At 34.7% G+C, this 20792-nt stretch overlaps 1 protein-coding gene across 2 annotated transcripts in view; it reads right to left on the reverse strand.

The window, feature by feature from the left end:
- Positions 1-181: 181 nt before the first annotated feature.
- LOC129253369 (elongation of very long chain fatty acids protein AAEL008004) overlaps positions 182-20792 on the reverse strand; it is a 42940-nt gene continuing 22329 nt past the window's right edge. The window contains exons 2-6 of one of the 2 annotated variants that reach the window (XM_054891724.1): positions 19747-20005; positions 13240-13430; positions 5357-5431; positions 4943-5242; positions 182-1094 (exon numbers count right to left, since the gene is read on the reverse strand). In XM_054891724.1, the coding sequence (XP_054747699.1) occupies positions 780-1094; positions 4943-5242; positions 5357-5431; positions 13240-13430; positions 19747-19807 (942 nt within the window). In that variant the 5' untranslated portion in view covers positions 19808-20005 and the 3' untranslated portion in view covers positions 182-779. Of the gene's footprint in view, positions 1095-4942; positions 5243-5356; positions 5432-13239; positions 13431-17787; positions 17815-19746; positions 20006-20792 lie in introns of those variants that run through there. The other variant, XM_054891725.1, reaches the window with a different exon arrangement.

Raw genomic sequence — 20792 nt, forward strand, 5'->3', positions numbered from 1 at the left:
TCGGCTACGGCGGCCGCTCAATTGCTTTTACGCTTCATAAACAACAAATACGAACACGCAGGAGTCTATTCAATATTACATTTCCCCAATGCAATGAGTAAAACATAAAATAAAACGGAATTTTTTTTTGTTAAAATACAAATGTTTTATTTTCGCATATTTCTTAACTTTTATGTACCGGTACATAAATCTAAACATTTATTTAAAATACATACTTACAAAACCTAATATATACATAAAATATTTATAAATACGAGTATACAACCATTTCTTGTTCTGACTTAGCTTAAGATACAGGCTATGGGTTATTTATATGCTTTGTATTTGCGACAATTAAGAAAAATCATTATGATTTTTCTCAAGTGAATCAATTAAACACATACATACGTACATATGTCTTATGACTTGAAGCGTTTTCTACTTTAACTGGAGCGAGAATATCATTTAAAAAATAATTGGCAAGGAATTTCTAGTGCGAGACACTACACAAACATAACAGCTAAGAACTAAAAAAACCCCCACACGGACTATCAATATGAACATACAGGTGTATATGTACACTTATGTGCACATACATAGAACATAAAAAATTAAGTGTAGTGAAAAAAGAGTAACTGGATTGCACTTATAAATAATACCATTAACACAACTTTCAGAGAGACAGAGAGATAGGCCACATTCATACGGTAAGTTTGGTTGTGTGCGTTTGCGCTTATGAGTTTATGTATATTGGCAGTTCTTGGAGTCGTATCAATTCTCCTTAATCTTTGAGCTGTGGTTTACAGATTCTTTTTCGCTTGTGCATCGCACGTCGCTGCTTTTGACAAATCATTCAAATTCTTGACGATATTATTGTTATTGTCAGTGACTGTGGGTTTGGTTGTGTCAGCGGCAGCAGCGGCGGCGACGGCGCACTTGGCATTCAAAGCATCTGCTTGCACTTTCTTCTGCTTGTACGATTTCTGGTAGAAGTCATTGAAGAGATAGTAGAAAAAGATGGCATTGGGCAGGGTGAAGCACACGGTCCATCTGGGATAGCCGCAATCGGTGTAGAGTAGTTGAGTTTGATGGAGGAAGACCATGCAGAATTGGACCTGTAAAGAAAAAAAAAACGAAAAAAGAAAATGATGATGCAGAAGACTGAGAAAAGTTATTAAAGAGTCATGCAGAGCGATAAGTGCATGTGATAATATTTATTATAAAGGGTGGCTAAATTTCAAGGGCCGATGTTGAATGTGAACCACACCTAAACAGCAACGACACCGTTGGACTTCTTTCTTTGGGGTTATTTGAAAGAAAAGGTGTACATCGATAAGCCAGCAACAATTCAAGAGCTTAAGGATGTGATAGTTCGGCACATTAACGGCATAGAACCTCAATTATGCCTCAGCGTCATCGAAAATTTGGACCATCGGATGGATGTGTGCCGCCGAAGTCGCGGCGGCCATTTGACCGATATTTTGTTCCATTAATTGAGCCATACCAATATTATCAGAATAAATAGAAATGACAATAATTTCCTAAAAAAATTGTATTTTATTCAAAATCAACACCGGCCCTTGAAACTTAAACACCCTTTATAAATTTTTATAAGTTATAGATTGATATTTGCATTATATTGGGGGCACAACTTCAAACTTTAGGCTTTTTCTCAATTTTGAGGCGAATTCATTAAAGGTGGTAGCACTAGGCCAACAACAAGTTTTGCAAATTAGAATGCCACGTCAAAGTTTTTTTTTTTTTTACATTTTATAGATCCATCAACATATCAAGGAGAAATGATGTTAACCGTGGAGCACCTTTTTTCTTTGTACTTTGGGTCACGCGATTTTGTATGAACTCATTTTTGTAAGAAAAAATTAAAATACACTTTTTATATTTATTTTATTGTTATCCCTTCTAAAAACCGTCTTTTAGCGCATTTTTGGCGCTGCTGGACGTATGTAACCCCTTAAGTTTTGGTCGGCATGACTTGGACCACTTCAACCATTCAGATTGCACCCTTGTCTTTTTGTAAACAAATTGCGCACTTTTCCATTATTTTATTTATTTATAAAAAGCCACTTCAATTTAAATTCATTGCAAAATTTCAATTTTCCAATTACAAATTTTAGTGTAAATAATATGTTTCGCAATTCAATTTTGTGCCGACATCCAAGGCGCATTCACTTAATAGATTTGCCTTGCCGACATCCAAATGTACACGCCGAAAGAAAAAAAAAATTTGACCTAGTGACCTAATAGATTTGCCTTGAACAAAAGACTGTTTAATACATGGCGAATTGGGTACTGAAGGTGGCGTCTTCTCAAAACAGTTACTTTATTTTTCCCGATTTTGACAAATCTGACGTCAGGTGCCTTACCAATACTAACCAAAAGGCCAAAACAAACGAAAGGAGGAAAATTCAGTGAATGGTTTGGCAATAATTTATTTTATCAGGCATGTGCTAGAAATCGTACGATTTGAAATTCGAAATTCGAAATTGATTCGAAAATATTTTGGAAGAAATTTGATTTAAATAAAAAACGCAGATTTTTGTATAACTCTAATGCTTGTTTCGCCATTGTGAAATCACACAATTAGAAATGTATAAAGCTAGTCGCGGTTCGCTTAAGCAAAGTAGGGATACATTAAAAATATTCGAAAATCAACGAAAACCGAACAATCAGCTCAAACAGTGACGTCAATTCGCCATCTTAAAGCTGCAATTTGACGCCATTAGACAAATATTTTGTATGGCGTCGTCCATGATAAACTTTACGCCAACCATCTAGTGACGTTTGAAGAGTGGAGACATTAAATTGAAGTTGCCATTATTAAGATGAGAGTCAGAATTCGTGAACTCAACTCGTCAACTTTTCACTATGGGTTGACGAATGCGTCATGAAAGCATTTTCTGTTGCCGAATTAAATTATATTCCAAACGCGAGGTGGACTACCTTCTATGTAGTATACGTCGCTGCCACTACTCCGGTCCATCTGCTTCTCGAAAAATAACTTGGTTTTTATATGAAGTTAACCAGTTTGCAATTTATTCGAAAATATGGATGTGTTGAGCAGTCAAGTTCTATTCCAAGGTTTCGAATACTCAGTATTCGGAAGATGCAATGTCTAGTGAGTAATGTGGGTGGAGTAAGACCTCTCTTTTGCGTGTTTTAAAATATGTGTTGACAATATTTCCAATATGCGGCCGGGGTTATTCAAGTATGTTAGGTTTTCATCTGGTTTGAGTGGCTAATAGAAGCGGATCTGATACTGAACATTTAATCTGCGAGTCTTGTTTATTTCTTCTTCTTAATTGGCGCGATAACCGCTTACGCGATTTTGGCAGAGTTTAACAAAGCGCACCAGTCGTTTCCTTCTCGTTCTTTATTATTTGGCTTTAGCTTTATTATGGACGTCGATGTCTCTGGTTGATCATATTTAGCGAAATACTTTATCTATTTGCATTGTCGTATTGCATTATTCATGCGGTAGAAAACATAGTGAAACGATTTTTAGAGGTGTGCTATTTCTTCTTCTTCTTAATTCCATTCCGCCATTCGTTTCTTTATCGTGCTAACCGGCGCCGGTTGGACACACCAAGTGAAGCCAAGTCCTTCTCCACCTGATATTTCCAACGCAGAGGAGGTCTTCCTCTTCCTCTACTACCACCAGCTGGTACCCCATCGAATGCTTTCGGAGCCGGAGGGTTTGTATCTACCATATTCGGACGATATGACCCAGCCAACGTGGTAGCTGGATCTTTATTCTCTGCGCTAAAAAGATGTGTGCTGTTTAGCAGACCGTTATTCGGCTCTCAGCGTATTTGATAGAATCAGTTGATGGGCCGACGTCACTTGGAGTGTGTCTACAAAAACCCCGAGACTGTGATGGTGATATACGACAAACATCAACCAATGACACTTCGTTGCCGTCTGAACAACGACTGATTGGACGAGTGTGTGAATAATTGTGAAATGATCGTGCAGAATTGGGCTGCCGATTGTCGAAGTTACTTGGCAGTCAAAGTTCCCCGCACATTTTTGACGTCAAAGTCGAAATTCGTATTTTGATGTTCTTCAAATTCAAATGTTCTTCAAGTTTCCTCGAGCTCAGTTTTTATGACATTCGAATTCTCGGCTATTGAATCGTTGCTAATAAATTTGGATTGTATTGAATGAGATTTCTGTGTAACTGCCAGCGAGTCTTTTTTGCTTTGACACTGACCTTCAGCGATTTTTACAGCCAGTGCTGCGTCTTCAAAGATTAGTTGCCTAATCTATTTCTTGTCTCCCACACAGGGCCGTAGAGAGCATATCCGGGCCCCGGGGGAAAATTGCAAATGCGGGCCCTTTCCAATAATGTCTAATTCATATAAATACGTATAATCTCGGGTTCGGGCCTCTCTGAGAACTCCGGGCTCGGGGGAAAAAGTAACCGATCCCCCCCCCCCCCCCCTCGTCGGGCCTGCTCCCACACTAAAATTAGCAGTTTTAAATCGGGGAAACTATGCTTAATATGTGCTGGCAGTTGAAGCTTACTTATCACAAGCTCCCGCAGCAGTTTTTAAGTTGGGGCCACAATATAATATTTTTTTTTCTTTTATTAAATTATCTTTTAGTGTTTCAATATGCAACCAAGCATCTTGAACCAATTACCTAAAACCCATACAAGCAAATAATCCTCCGTTGAGTTAAACTGGCCTCCTTAAACTTTGGACGTGAATTTAACAAATTTTTATTACAGCTAACGACTTGAGATTCCAGGTGGATTTCTAAAATTTAATTTTCTACCGACTTTTGAAAGGGACCCTCGAACAGAACGAAAAAACGCCAGACCCGGGTGCCCAACCGAAGCTTTTAAAAAAGATGTCTAACGGACGGATAAAGGCATACGACCGATGAAATGCTCTTAAAGCCGAATAACTGGCCTCTACGCTACTACTAAACTTCGACTTACCATTTGCATTGTGGTAATGTGGGACTTCCACCACAAGTACTTTTGCATTTTGGGACCGAATGCCGATAGGAAGTAATAGGTGTACATGACGATGTGCACTAATGAGTTGATCCAGCCAATGAAGGTGCCATGTCCGCCGGGATAGTATTTGGTGGTGCCCCATGAAATCAAAGGCATTACCGAGTGATGGTACACATGCAGAAATGTAACCTGACGTTCATTTTTGCGCAACACAAAGAAAACTGTGTCCAACAGTTCACTGATTTTAGCCAAATAATAGACATAGACGCCGCGCGCTTCCTACAAAAACAAAAAAAAAAAAGAAATAATATTTACCACACATGCAAACAGGCAAGCAAGGCAAGCGAGTGAGTGGAGAATAGTTTGTTGAGTTTTCGAAAAAATATATCGTACCCTGAAGCCTCGTGGGGAGTACGAATGATCGACAGGCTGACAGCGCCAGTTATAATATCTCCATGCAACGCAACCCTAAGTGAGAGAAAAAAGTACAAGCGTTAATAAAGGAAATTAAAGTTCAAAAATAAAAAAATTGGTGAAATATTATAAATAATTAAATAATACAAAGAAATTAAAAAAATAAAAATAAATTATAAAAAAATAAAAAAAAAAATTAAAAGATAAAAACAAAGTATTAATAAGAATAAAATAAAATACAAATATAGAAAATCAGAGAATCTTACTTATTTCTCTAAAACAATTTCAGTGGGTATTATATTAGTAAAGAAAATCAAAGTTCAAAAATCAAGTAATTAGGTGAAATAATATGAATTAAGAAAAATATATAATATATATAAAAAATAAAATAAAAACATAGAGCATCTTGCTGGTTCTTATAATAAAGTTCCAGTCGACTGCTAATCGCTGCTTAATTTATAATCCTATAAAATTAAATACAAATACAGATACACATAAACAAGTGTAAGTGATGAAATTCGAGTCGCCACAGAATTGTTCTCCAAATTAGGGAGTATGAGATATTAGACTTGAACGTAATTTTAAGCGCAAAATTCAAGTACGTTGCTGTAGTTATGGTATGATATCACGCGTTCAAGAAGGCTACAATGCACAAACATTTTTTTGTTATACGGATATTGTTTTCATTTATATATTTTTCCATTAAATTAATTTCAAAACATAAATTCAACAAGACTCAAATCTTATTTGGAACAAAACAAAAAAAAAAAAACAATAGAATACGAAAAAATCTAAAAAGAAGAATATTGTAAAAACAGAAATAAAATAAGCAAATAATTGCATTAAACAAAAATCGTAATAAAATCCCGGCAGTCAGACCTACCAGTTCTAAGCTGATCATACAACTACTTTGTTTTGCTGCTGAATTTGTTCATTCATAGATTTAAGGTAAGGATGGTAGATTATCAGATTTGCTATTTAGCTATGGTAAAAAAAAATTGAGGGGAACTTTGGCTGGCAAGTCACTTGGGAGATTCTGCACGATTATTTCATATGTATTCACACACTTGTCGTTTATTCAGAGAGCAACGAAGAGTTGCCATTGGTTGACTTTCTTCTTATATCACTAAGACAATCTCAGTAAACAAAACGCTTCGTGGCCCAAGTGACGTCAGCCCATCAGCTGATTCTTCCAAATTCACGCAGAGCCGAATAACGGTCTGCTACTTAGCACACCTCTAAAAATCCTTTCGCCATGGAATTAAAATGGCGAGGCCCTATGTAATGAAAACTGTCAGCATAAACATCCGGATTATACCCAAAGTGAATCTTAAAAGTGATAGCAGTAGACTGGCTGATTTATTAATTTTTCCTCCCGCAGTGCGGCCAACAAACAAAAAATAAAATAATGAAAAGCCGTTGAAGTCGCACTGTCGTCGCATGATCCGAGCTTCTAATTAATGTCGGCTGTTCAGCGAAGTTTGTAATTTTTCTTTTTCTTTTCCTTTTCTTTTTCTTATTTGCTTTTTTTTTGTTTTTTGTTTTACTTTTCTTTTCCTTTTCTATTTTCTTCTTTTGTGACATTCCAATGTAAAAAAATAGTTGTTGCTGTTCTAGTGCGATCACCTTTAATGAATGCGCTTTGATTATATCATTTGATGAACTAGTCAATTTCTGGTCCATTATGGACAAAACAAGCAAATGAATAACTCTATCAACATTTACAGTGGCGAGCATAACTGAGTGTAAGGGGATTTTTTTGTTAATATTTACAACGCTTTTCGTGTTAAATCAATTAATTTTCTTAGAATTAAAATTGAAAGATAATATAAATGAAGATTTTAATTTGATACAAAATTTAGACGAAAATTAAACTAAAATCTGAATCATTAAACAACTTTGTGGGTAAAAAGTAATATAGTTCACGAAATTTTAGTAAAACTATTGCTAGTGTTAAGCGATAAAAAACCTTGATTATTAATAATTTGTTTCTGACGGCTTTTTACATTTATTCCATATTAAATTGAGATTAAAAATTAAATAAAATTCTTGTGGAAGAAAAAACGCTACACGGTTTCCAAATCATAGTAATAGCGCCTTATTTGTTTTTTATACACCGCTAACTGGCCATTTTGTAACTAGTAAAATTCTAGTCAATATCGAACTCATGTGACTTCTCAATGAACTAAAACGTCTGCTGAACACTATGACTTTTTACTGTCGGGATATAAAACTTGGGTTGTATGGTATATAGCTTAAATATGAGCTATTTGTACTTATAAAAAGAGGTGTAAAGTGTGCAATACAGCTCAGAACCACACAGTAAATATGTATTTTCATAGTAATACTTCATCGCTTTAGCTAGTTGTCAGCATGAGTCACTTCGCCGAATTGTAAACATTCTAACCTTTTTGGTGTTCCAGCATATTAGTACAAATGCCAAAAAAGCATATGTTGCAAGTCATCATTTTATTCTTCAATTCACATAATAATCGAATGAATACAACAAGCGAAAAGTCCAAAGATCAAAGCTTGCAGCCACTCTGTCAGTGAAAACTCATGCTAATGCAAGAGCAGCTTTGAGACTCGTGGGTGGTGATGCACGCAGCAAATTTGAAGTGCCTTAAAACATTGGGGCTCATATAAAAACAAAAAACTGGGTGCCATATGAGTTGAAGTCTACCGTCACCGAAAGGCAATTTTACATAAGAAATGCTTCTTGTAACACATGAGCTAAAGAGTCCTGGGCATGGCAGATGGCACTAGCCTTGCATTCATATTTTTTTCTTAAAAGGATAGCTATTAAAATTTCATGACATTCTATGCATTAAATCGTGAGTTATTGCACTAAAATGGGAAAATTTTCAAAAAAATGGATCAAAAAGAATTTCGTGTAGAAAAAAGTGTTAATGGGAATCCGCTCCACCAGAAACAACCATAAAATGATGGTTTGCTGACAGAAAACTTCAAAAAAATCCACAAAATCGCTGTTGATAAAAAAAAGAACTGGTTGATGACAATGGACTGGACAATGGCAAAACTACATGGATTGAACTTCGCATAGCTTTCACATCCACCCTATTCGCCAGATTTGGCTCCCTGCAACTACTGGCTAAAAAATATGCTGGCCGATAAGAAATTTCACTCGAATGAAGAGGTTATCGCTGAAACTGAAACCTTTGACGATTTTGAGGCAAAAGTTAAGAATCGTTCTACAAAAGTGGTATTTAAATGTTAGAGCGGCGCTGGAATGATTGCGTTGTTCTTGAACAAAACAAAAATGTGTTTTTTTGTTAGGCCTGGGAGTTTGTAGCCCACGTGTTGTAAAAGCATTGCATAACTTTTTTGTTTTTGTAGAATTTCAGAAGCGGTTTAATCAAACAGAGAACTCAATATTTCATACGACTTTGTTATGCCACGAGGCATCTAAAAGGAAGAGGAAGTAGCATAAAAAAACGAATGAATGCCATAAGAAATAGTTGTATGAATATATGCCCTGAGTACATACATATAAATACTAAGAAGCATTCATGCCATATTACGATTATTTCAAGAATTCTCAACAAAGTTATTGACCTATTTACAGCGCCGAATCACATTTGTATGCATATAAAATGAAGATTCTGTCTATGCCATGTCAAGTACGAAATTCGGAACAAGTTCCAAAACGAGTTTCCATATTGAAAACTTCTATTTTGTAAATTTGACAAACTTCAACTTGAGACCGTTATTGAGATGCATGCAATTTATTTGTGTGTGGAAGTGAATGCTTGTATTAATGGCATTTCATTAAGTCGACTACACCGCCACCAATTATTCAAAGGTTGAATACTTTTTTGAAATATTATTGAAGCCTATAATCTAATTCTTAATTATTCAAGGTTGTGAGAAACACACGTCACATGTTATTCATTTCAATAAACAATTAAGTATATATATAAGTATATGTGTATATGTATGTGTGTGTAAAGGTGAGCTTGCAGTGCGTACACATCTATATTGTGGATTTATATACTCGTATTTTCGTATGCAAAAACGTAGAATTTTTAAGTTTTGATTTGTAAAGTTGTAATGAGCGATACGAAGCAATACACATCGTTTCATTTCCCACTGGACTTAAGGGGTTATATACAGAAAGAATTTTCAAAAAATCTATTTTTTTTTTAAATATTTTTTTTAATGTACAAATATTAAAGAATTCGCACAGAAAATTTAATATCGTTTCCGTGAATATTTTCGAAGTTACACGCAAATTTGAAAAGGCGATTCAAAGTGCTTGAATGTACAAGGCAGCTCGTTTTTCTCAAAATGGTGTTTTCAAAGTCGGCCAAAATGGTGTTTTACTCGAAAACAGCGAAACCGATTAGTCTCAAATTTTAGCTCGAGGTTCTTAAATATATTTTTTAGTAATTAATCAAAGATGTTTTTTACCAATAAATAGTTTTTCTTTTATAAAGAATATAAGGCCGAAATTTTGTTAAAAAATCGATTTTTTTTTTAGAAATCGTCATTTTGTCAAAAAAACAAAAATGTATAATATATTAGTTTGCTTATTCCTTCAATTAATTACTAGATTTAACATTACTTTAACGAAATCTGTTTGGGTTTTTAATTGCAGAGGATGCAGTTCAGAGACATAGTAGTCACCGCAAAACGTCTTTTTTGAGAGGAGCTTTCGGAGATCAGCTGTAGCTCCTTTCCAAATAAATATTTTTACTAATACTAAGTCTTAAAATACAGTTAAAAGTAACATTATATGTGTACAAATTTTTAGATCGATAAATTTAAAAGTTTTCTCAGAAAAACTCTGGAAAATTTGGTTTTTTTTCGGCCTTCTAACTGTATATAAACCGTTTAAACGTGATTTCAGCTTGGCAAAAATGTCATACAAAACGGCCAACATACAAATATGGCTACTCATATTTGTGAAATCAATTTAGTCTGAAATTCTACGCGCATCTAAATCCAAAATATTTGAATTTTTGTGAAAAAACCGAAAGTGTCGAATATTTATTACTATTTTAAGCTACACTTCTGATGAAATTTGTTATGTTTTTCATGACGTTTGTTGCTTCGTGAGCGGTCACTCGGAAATTATTTAATCTTTTAACTGTAAATTGAATTGGGTCCGTATTTTTTGGGTTCTACACAACAGTTGATTTTGAATCACCTGCCGTCAAATTGAGTTTATTCATTATTTTCCTGATTCTTACTATTTTGTAATTCCAACATCCTTTTGAAAAGTGGATTGCAGGGAGCAAAATTTGAGTTCACAGCGAGTTGTTAACTTCCCAAGTTAGAAGAAAGCTATAATTGAAATGTGATCTCTTTAATTTTTGATATTTTACAACATTTTTTTTCTAAGCTAGAAAAAATTATCTTTGTTCATCTTTTTGTTGTTTTACCAACTTTGTTCTTGTTGCTCAAGTTTTATTTTATATTCAAAAGTTGCAATATTTCTTATATGTCCTTATAATTATGATTTTCGTCTTCATTAGTTTTCACTCTCAATGCTTGATAAATTCATTTATATCATAATTTTTTAATTGTTTGCTCATTTATGTAATTTATACTAATTGTGCTTATTTTTATTGTATTTATTTGTATGTAAGAGTGATGTGGTCGAGTGGCAACTGCAAAACTCCCAAATTTTGTTTAAAAAAATATCCAATTAATGTTTCTTTCGGCGTGGCACCACTGGATAAATTAAAAATAAAATCTTATTTTGACAGCGCTCTCACGACAAAAAGAGTTTTCCATATACCTAGTCAGCTATGCTTCAGATGGCAACGAAGTAACACAAGTGATGTCAGCGTTGATTCCTTTCGTATATCACCAACATAAGCTTAGTTTTTTCGTAAACAAATCGCTGTCATAACCCCGGTTCCGTCAGCAAATCAGCTGATTCCTTCAACATCGCTCAGAGCCGGTTTACGGTCTAAAGTTGCCACACGTCTGCATTCTATGCATCGCAGCCACGTCATAAGGGATTCGGCAGCAGAATTGTCGCTATTCAGATGGCAACAAACTGACATGAGCAATGATTGCGTTGATTTTTTCGTATGCGACCAAGGTCGTTATGCCAGCAAATTGGCTGATTAAAAATCGTTGAAAGCTGGTTACTGCTCTGATGTTGACCGCACCTCATACAGCAGGTTGCTTAGAATGAAGAGAGGAGTTGATTTGGATATGTCTGTACGTACGTCTGTCCGTCCCCTCGAGAAAAAATTTATATATATTTCACTAGGCCCACTTTTTATATGTAAACACTGAATTTCCACCCGTGGTTGCCACTCTCCATAAGGGTGTAGAGGGGCACATTGTGATACCATTAGTTTAAACTCAAGCTGTGGATGGCTACTGGTGTTAGAAGCTAAATGGTGATCAGATTGAAGCTACTTTTTCCAATGGGGGTTTTTTGGCAGATCAAGTGTGACTACTGTCAAACTAAATACACAATTTTTTTTTCATTATTCAATGAAATTTCATTATGGAAAGACACATGCCGCAACAACGCTTATAAATCTTAAAAATGGATTACGAAAATTGACACTCTGTGAAAAGAGTTCATTGCACGCTCAGGTCAACTTACGGTGTACAGCGATCAGGCCCATTTTTGACTTAATGGCTACGTGATTTAAGAAAAGAGCTGTGTTTCGACTGTAGAGCAACCCGAAGCCCTTCAAAAATAGCCATTACATTCATTGAAAACAATCATTTGGCGCAGTCTATAGGCTAGAGTAATCATCGGCCCATATTTCTTCAAAGACGAGGCTGGCTCAAATGTAGCAGTGAATGGCGAACGCTATCGTGCCATGATAAACGACTTTTTGATACCGGAAATTGAAGCTCGTGATCTTGACAACATTTGGTTCCAACACGACGGTGCTACTTGCCATTGAGCCCTTGTAGCAATGGATTTACTGCGCCGTCGTTTCAGTGAGAAATTTTTCTCCCGTGTTTGACCAGTGAATTGACCACAAAAATCGTGTGATGTCACATCTTTGGATTTTCATTTCTTAGTGTTAATGCTTTGTGGATAAACCAGCTTAGATTTGGGGCGTTGGAAGCCAACATTACTAAAGTTATTCACGAGATGCCGACTGAAGTCCTCCAGTGAGTCATTCAAAATTGACGTTTACGGATGGCCGAACTACGGCGCAGTTGCGGCAACATTTGAAAGAGATTATCTTTAAAAAATAGTTTTCATGAATGATTCCACACAAAAATTATAAAGAGTGTTCGATAAATTTCAAATTTTATTTGAAATTATTCAATTTATTTTATTTCAATTTAAAACCTCTAAATTGATCACCCTTTATAACTCCTAACTCCTATTGGCTATAAGTTTATTTGATACCAGAAAGTAGCAGCCAGCCTAAATTAAATTTTACACAACACTGGAATATACAGTTCGGTCCTAAACCTAAAATTTAATTTGAGGTGAGCAATATTTTCTGTTCAAATATAAATATTGATTTAAATTATCTTTTAATGTTCAAATCCTATTCAATAATTTACTTAATTTTAGTCAATCTCGTCATTAAAAACGGAAATACGGAAATGCTGAAATGTTTGCCATCAAAACGCCTATTACACAACGTATTTTTTGGTATTTGAATGTATAATTTCCCCAAATTTGTATGAGCGAGCAACAACCGAGCTTTATTAGGTTGCGCTGGTGACCTCTTTGTTAAAATGTCGGTATGAAAACTTGTTTTCAAAAATTAGGCCTACCAATAAAAATTCGCATACCACTAATACATTCAAGTACATAAAAGTGTATTTGTGTATATTAATTTTATATCTATATTACAACAAAAAATGAATAATACATCAAAAGTTTATTTAATCGTACTAACCTCATAGACCATCCAGGCGCTGACTAACACCTGTATGAAATTGTAAACAATCAGCGTCCTTTCCAATTTGAACGGCTTGCGATCGCGCATGTAACGTGGACCCCAGGACAGCACAAAGTACAGATAAAGCGCCACAATGGAGAATATCGGCATCGGTGACTTGATTAAGAACCAATCATTTGTACGTGGATCTGTTGAGGAAGTAAAAAGTGTAGAGTGTTTTTATTATTTTGAGATAATAAATCGCATACGCAATAATTGTCAGCTTAAGCGCTGAGTGTGAAATGAAGTGGACACTAATTTGGTCATTAAGTGAATTCAAATAACCATTTAATATAAAATTCAATTATTTTCAATGCTCATTAAGTATCGCGATTGATATGAATCCATTATGCAATATTATTTATTTGAATAACAATATTTCTTTTCATACGCAAGTATGTGCATATGTGTGTGTAAATTTTAATAGATATTTTTTTCTGTCAAAAAAGTACCACGAACTGCTGATTTAATAAGCGCGTTTAGAGGGCTTTTCAAAATCGCAAACAAGAAAATTCAAACAAACAAAAAAGTCTGATGGCAAATAAAAAATATAATATTATCGGGCTATTGTATTGCGTTTGGCAGTAGAATTTAATTGAAAAAGGCCAGTTTTAGGCCGCTTATGATATTTAAAAGATATCACTATGAGCGAATTTGTCTGACAATAAATCACCGAATATCATCAAACAACCACGATGTAGAGAATGCAGAGGTGTCTATATAAAAAATCAATCGGTCGTATATGAAAAAATCAAAGCAACAATTACTAATGTTGCCTTGTTGACGTCTCAACCATAGCTGACTAGATGTATGATGGAAATAATAATGAGATAGCCCCTATCGTGGTATCGTTACTTTGCTCTCAGCAAATTTGACAATGAGTGACGTCGTATGACGTCGACACCAGTATGGCCAGATTACCATTTTCGTAACTTGATTCAGCTTTTTTTTTGTTATTTAGTCTCGGAGTTTAATTCTTTCTTCATGATATTTTTGTAGCTTGTTCTAATTAAAAGTAATGTTTATAATTTTGTAAAATATTGAATTTTTTTAAAATTAGTTCTAAAATTCACTCAGTTTTATTTAGCTTTACTTTTTTTAACATCTGGTAGCATTGCCCGCGATTGCAGTTGTTGTTGGTGTTCTTCTGCTTTCGGCAGTCAAATTTCTCTCTCGCTACTGCAGTGTTGCCTAGCTTTGGATGTAAAAACGGATTAAAATGCCCGTTTAAAGAAAATAAAACACCAAATTTTTATTGCTTAAAGAACTTTGTATGCGTGACAAATTGTCTTTAAAATATGCGCTTTTTTAAATAAATGTGTTATGGTTATGTACAATTTAATTTATGAGTTTTTTGTTAAAAGAAACTCTTGTGTGAAGATAACGACTTTTTTGCTATATCTTAGGTTATGTAACAAGATAAGGTACTCTTTTTGTAAAAATGTCGTTGTGGTTTCTTTAGTATTTTCTGGTATTTTTTGCTTATTTTTACTATGAATACACCTCTTAATGCCCTATGTTCCACTAAGGATCGATGGCCGGAAGAAACGATTACACATTTATGGTTTTAATTCGCATGCAGTAAATTCAAACGCTTTTTAAAATGTGTAAAAAGGTTTTCAATCCTAAGAAAAGTTGCGAGAAAAAGATCTAATATTACATAATAACATAACCTTAAAAGGAGCAAAAAAATAAATTTTCATTTTCAAAATATCAAATTTTATAAGAACCAACAAATTTTCATTAACACCAAAATAATCTCAGAGTGACTTTTTCAATGTTCTTTTGTTTAATAATACAGTTTGTTTTTTCTAGCTTCCAGTTTAGGTAGTTTTAAATTAACAAAAGGAACAAGCACCAAATTTAAACATTTTCGCATTTTGGGTATAAAAAAGCACTAAACTTATTGCGAAGAACAAATGGTTGGCAACACTGCACAACTCGGCAAACGTGACGTCACACACTCTCTGATGGGCGCAATCTTGTTTCTATCATTCATGGACTAGATGTCAAAATCTCTTATTTTATGTGAGAGCGCGCCCAGTAACTCATTGGAGTAAACCTAATTCTCATTGGAGTAAACCTAATTCTCTTTTTACACGCATGTACGAAGCGTTTAAATTAGTCACAGGAAAAGTCTCTGACACTCGGTACATTTTGCACCCGCCGTCTAATAATTTACTTCTTATAATATATTTATTGAATTAAATTAGGGATCGTTAAAATAGGGATCGCATTAACGCCACCAACAAAGCGTATTACATCCACCTTAACTTGTTCAAGTTCCGACTTTTGTCTAAAGCTACAAAGTTAACTATGTACAATACCCTTATTAGACCAATCCTAACATAGAGTTGTGAGATATGGACTCTTAAGGTTGATGACTGCGCGCAGATTGTCAGCATGGGAAGAAAAATTTTAAGAAAGATCTTTGGCCTAATATGAATAAATGATGGTACCTACAGAATTCGATTGAACTCTGAACTGAACGATCTAACTCAGACCGAGACAGCTAAACGTTTTATTAAAGTGCAGCGCTTAAATGGCTGGCTGTAATGGGAGTGAAGGCCAAAGGCAGACCTAGGAACAATTAGAAAGACGCAGTGGAACATGATCTTAAGAAGTTGGAAATACGTAATTATGAAGCAACAGCTCACGATAGACCGCTTTGAAGAAGGACTTTGATGGTAGCTTTGACGCACCTCGCATTGTGACGCTAGGAAGGATAAATAAATATGTTTAAGCACGAAATAAATTCTTGCGTCAACTCTAGAGAGAATTTTTTAATATTGCTTATACCTAATTCTCTTTTTCCACAACTTTTTTTACACGATTTTTTTTTGGGAACGTGTCTATCCTGTAAAAAGTTATTCACTTTTTAGCACTGCAATTCCCTGGCCTGATAAACATCAAATAGACGAAACGGCATGCTGCCAGAAATAAGGCACCGAATAACCGACGAAGACAGTTCTAATAAGAGCGAAAAATAAAAATGAACAAAGTAGATAAATACTAAAGTTAGTATAAGTATATTAGTTATTATATACTAATACTCGTTTTTCAGCAAGAAAATGTGAAAAATAAAGAATAAGTAGGTTCGAGGAAGAGTTTACGGACAATGAGTTTTCAGCTTACCAAGTCAGAAAAGAAGATAATTGGATTGTGACTTTGTGATATTTTACAAACAAAATTTTAAGCTGTAGAATTTACCCACTCTTATCTTATAATTGCAAAAATTGCACAATCTTTCATATATTTCTAAAATTATGGTTGTTACCTTCATTATTTTTCCCTCTCAATTCTTGATAATTTCTTTTAAATCGCAATTTTTGAATTTTTACTCATTTACAGTCTGTGTCTGAAGAAAAGAACCCGGTTTTTTTCTTGTAACTTCAAGATATATTTCGTTCTGCTTTTTGCTGTGCAATAGTCCCATTCAAGGGCTACGACGCCAGTGCTAACTCAGATTAATGTCGTTCGAAACTTTCCCGTAAACGCAATCAAAAAAAAAAAAAAAATGAGTGAGAAGTACGCGAAGCGTTTCGGTGTAGTGATTTCAGTGCCGATTGGCAGTCCGAGTATATATTTCTTTCCCTTGTGGTGAGGACACTTTTCTTCAAGATTTATTAAGTATGTTTGTAAAGACTATATAGCAAGTGTTGAGCAGAGATATACCTCGGAAATTAGAATTATTAATGCAGTTTGTTTTGTCGCCCTTTCTATGGTTGTTACGATCCGGTGTTTCTATGAAGCTTTCTACTATAAAGTATATCTAATTTATACAGCGTGGACCGTAGGCAAGAGGCATTTTATAATTCTAATAACAGGTGTTATTTTGAATTGGATTGAGCTATCGAGAGATGGTAAACGATTTTTTATGGCCGGAATTGGATGGTATTGGGCGGTATTTGGACAACGTTTATTTTCAACAAGACGGCGCTACGTGCCACGCAAGCAACGAAACCATTAATATTTTACGGGAAAAGTTTCCGGACCGTGTTGTCTGTCGAAGAGGTGATAACAATTGGCCACTGAGATCTTGTGATTTAACACCTTGTGACTTTTTTCTTTGGGGCCACGTGAAAGAAAAAGTCTACGTCAACAGTCCAGGGTCGATTCAAGACCTCAAAGATAGAGGCTATCGAGGACATAGGGCAGCCACTTTGCAATTCGGGAATGGAAAATTTTATGAAAAGGATATTGTCCTATAAGTGTGGTCGTGGTGGTCATTTGACTAATGTTATTTTCCACTGTTAATGGCATACCTTCCTTTTTATAAAGAAATAAACATCCGATCATTTATATTAAAAAGTAGGATTTTTCCTTGAATATCAAAATAACACCTCTTATTGGAAAACCCTTTATATTCAGAAGATCGCTAAAGCATTCTTGCCATCCTTCAATATGTTTTTCTGCTATTATTTCACCTTCCTTGATTTTGCACAAATTCGTTCGTGGCTGTTATACCTTTCTTTGGCTTCTAATTGCTCTCTACATAATTCTTACGTTTCCTTGACTGAAATCATTCTCGATTCATTCTCTATCTGAACTTTCATGTTGATATCCTGTTTTTTTCTTTTATTTTATAATTTTCTTTGCGGCTTGCATTTTTTTGTTATATTCAAGAAGGTTTTGTCTTCTTCATCTGCTTAAATATTTTCTTCGCGCTTCATTTTTTGTGTCAATAGTTGCTTCACACTCTGCCTGAAAATACTCATTTGTGGTGCATCTTTTTGTTTATATTTTCTCTTTAGCCGGCCCAAAACATCAGCTCATTTTCTACATCGCCCCTGATCATGATTCAATTATTAAAGGTTTGCTCACATTCGATTTTTGACACTCCCTTACAAAAGGTTGTATTTAAGAAGGTACATAAGAAGGAAAAAATTAAATCTTTTTTGGTAAAAACGGTAGCAAAATAGTATTTTGTTACTTAAATGTAAACAAACGGTTTAAAAAATAAATTTTAATTAATATTTGAATGTAAATAATAGTATAGATAGAAGTGATTAGCGGAAATTGCCAAGTCTAATATTAAAACAAGAAATTATTTCACATAATCCAAGATTTTATTTTGTGAATTAATTTTTAAATTTACAACCAATCGCGAAGTTTCGCCAGTATGAAACGACTTTGTTAAAAATAAATAAATAATTGGCACGTACAATTCTGTTAGGTGTTTCGCCGAGATCCTCCTCCTATTTGTAGCGCGCGTTCCACAATTGGAAGGCCCTACAGTTTTAAGCCGATTCCGGTAGATGGTTTTTTATGAGAAGCTCTTTCATACTGGTACTGTGCTTTTCTAAGCCTCCTCTGGACACTTCATCCATCCATAGGAAGGTGGGCTCATTGGAAACAAGTTTTGCCAACTTTTTTATAATGAGGTCTGCAATGTAATCGATTACGTCGGGACTATTCAATAATTCTCCCTGCTGTAACTCTTTAGCAAAACATGAATTCCGTTTAAATCACTACATTATAAGAAAAAAAGCTTTGTAAATTCTCCATCTCGATCTCGGATTGCGTCAAATACTCTATCATGTCCTGACTTAAGCGGTATGTATTCCATGTCATACTACCATAGTCCTGAACATACCGATGAACACTCTTGAGCGAGTTGTTGCTCGTAAGCAGTCCATTTTGAAAATGAAATGTTTTTTCTACAAATTTTACTTTTCCTCCACTTTTAGTCAAAGTTGCTAGAGCTAGCAACCCAGTGTCTTGCTAAGGGAGCCGATTTGTCAAGAGGGAATGAGAAAGCTGCTTACTGAGCAAACCTTTATTGAATCATGGCCCCAGATGGCTTCTGCTAAGTCTTCTTTTGTTACGGTTAGCTTGTTATCTATGCTTTCTTGATACGCCCTACGCTCTTTCTCATACACTGAAATTCTCTCAGTATTCCATTTTACTTTCTTGAGCCTGCCATCGTTGCACATTTTTGACATTTTTTGTCTTATCTTGCCGATCACCAAATAGTGGGCAGAGTCCCAGTTTGCGTCTATAAACGTCAATGATAGAGGTTGTGTGTTTTTTTATCAATCAAAACTTTTATAGTTTTAACAATTTTTTTATATGAATGCAACCTCCTAATGCTTTTCCTCTTGCATATACTAAGAGACATATTGTAAATGGGAATATATTTAAAAATAGAAATGTTGTTTATTCAGAAAAAAATAGACACATTTAAGAAACTTTATTGACACCCAAACTATGCGTCGGTAATTGAAATCGACGACGCAATTGCATTCCAAAATTGTTTTGGTAATTGAATTCATTTTATATTCTTTCGGAAGGAGCCTACTTTGAAGGTAAATGCGATAACTTTGCATGAATACTAATTATTTTGTGTTTTATTGACAAATTATCGGTATATTTTTTACAGAATTTATGTAAAACTTTCTATAAAATAGTGAAGTTTTTGCTGCTAAAAAATATCTATGCAGTGCATTTTTATATGGTACTTACCAGCCAAATCGACGAAGAGGAAATTCCACACGTCAACTTCTGTAGCATTCGCATGCGCCATTTTGCTAGTGTTTTTCTCTTTTTCGCCTACTTGCGGTCAATTATTTCACTTCTACTTTGCCGAATTAGTGAATAGGCTCGCGCTGCTGCCACTAATTTTGGATCTTAAGCCGTTCTCGTGCGGCTGGTTAGATTTGATTGCAACTGTTTCAGAATTGTCAAGGTTCTTCCGCAGCTGCTCTTGTTACGTTTTAATTTTCTGAAAATTAGTAAATTGAGATTGTGCTATTAAAATCTATTGTATAATCTTGTATATATGCGTATAAGAATGCTTGAGAAAGGAACAAAAAATCTAGATGTAACAACTAAAATATAATATGTAGCCTATTTTTTTCTTGTACCAAAAATATTATACGTTTACTTTTGAGCAATGCAATTTACTAGTAATATTAAATTTTTTCGCACACTGCAGATAATTGGCGGCAATGTCATGGATTAAAATTCATAATTCCCTTCAATGAAATTTCATTCAAAAGAGTCGCAATTGTTTGGAGCCTTAAGAAAATGTGTGAACCCGAATGATGCTCAAAATGTACTCATGAAAGAGATTATTAGTTGGTCACAAATGTGTGGGGCAACCAAATTATTAACTTAACTATTTCGTGAATTAAACAACATGAATTTCAACTTTTCTTTTGAATCCCACAAGCACACAAACACATAAATGCATGCAGAGTAATACAATGCAGAGCAAATTGCCTACGAATAGCGGCGAATGTATACGCAACATGCACAAAGGTGTATTTGTAAGCATGCGAATCTGTGCATAAGTGAGTCTCCAAGTTATTTCCAAAATTCAAAATTGCTCAACAAACACCCCGAGTCAACGAGTCACGTTTGCCGGCAACATTTTTTATACCATTTTTTAAGAGAAATTCACATAACACACTCAAAATATCTCGGACAGGCAGGAAGATTAGAAAAATACAATAATATATGCTTATACACAGCCAGCTAAATCAAACTAATCAACAAAGTGTGCTGAA

Source organism: Anastrepha obliqua, chromosome 1 (assembly GCF_027943255.1).
Source record: "Anastrepha obliqua isolate idAnaObli1 chromosome 1, idAnaObli1_1.0, whole genome shotgun sequence".
NCBI classification, from domain to species: domain Eukaryota; kingdom Metazoa; phylum Arthropoda; class Insecta; order Diptera; family Tephritidae; genus Anastrepha; species Anastrepha obliqua.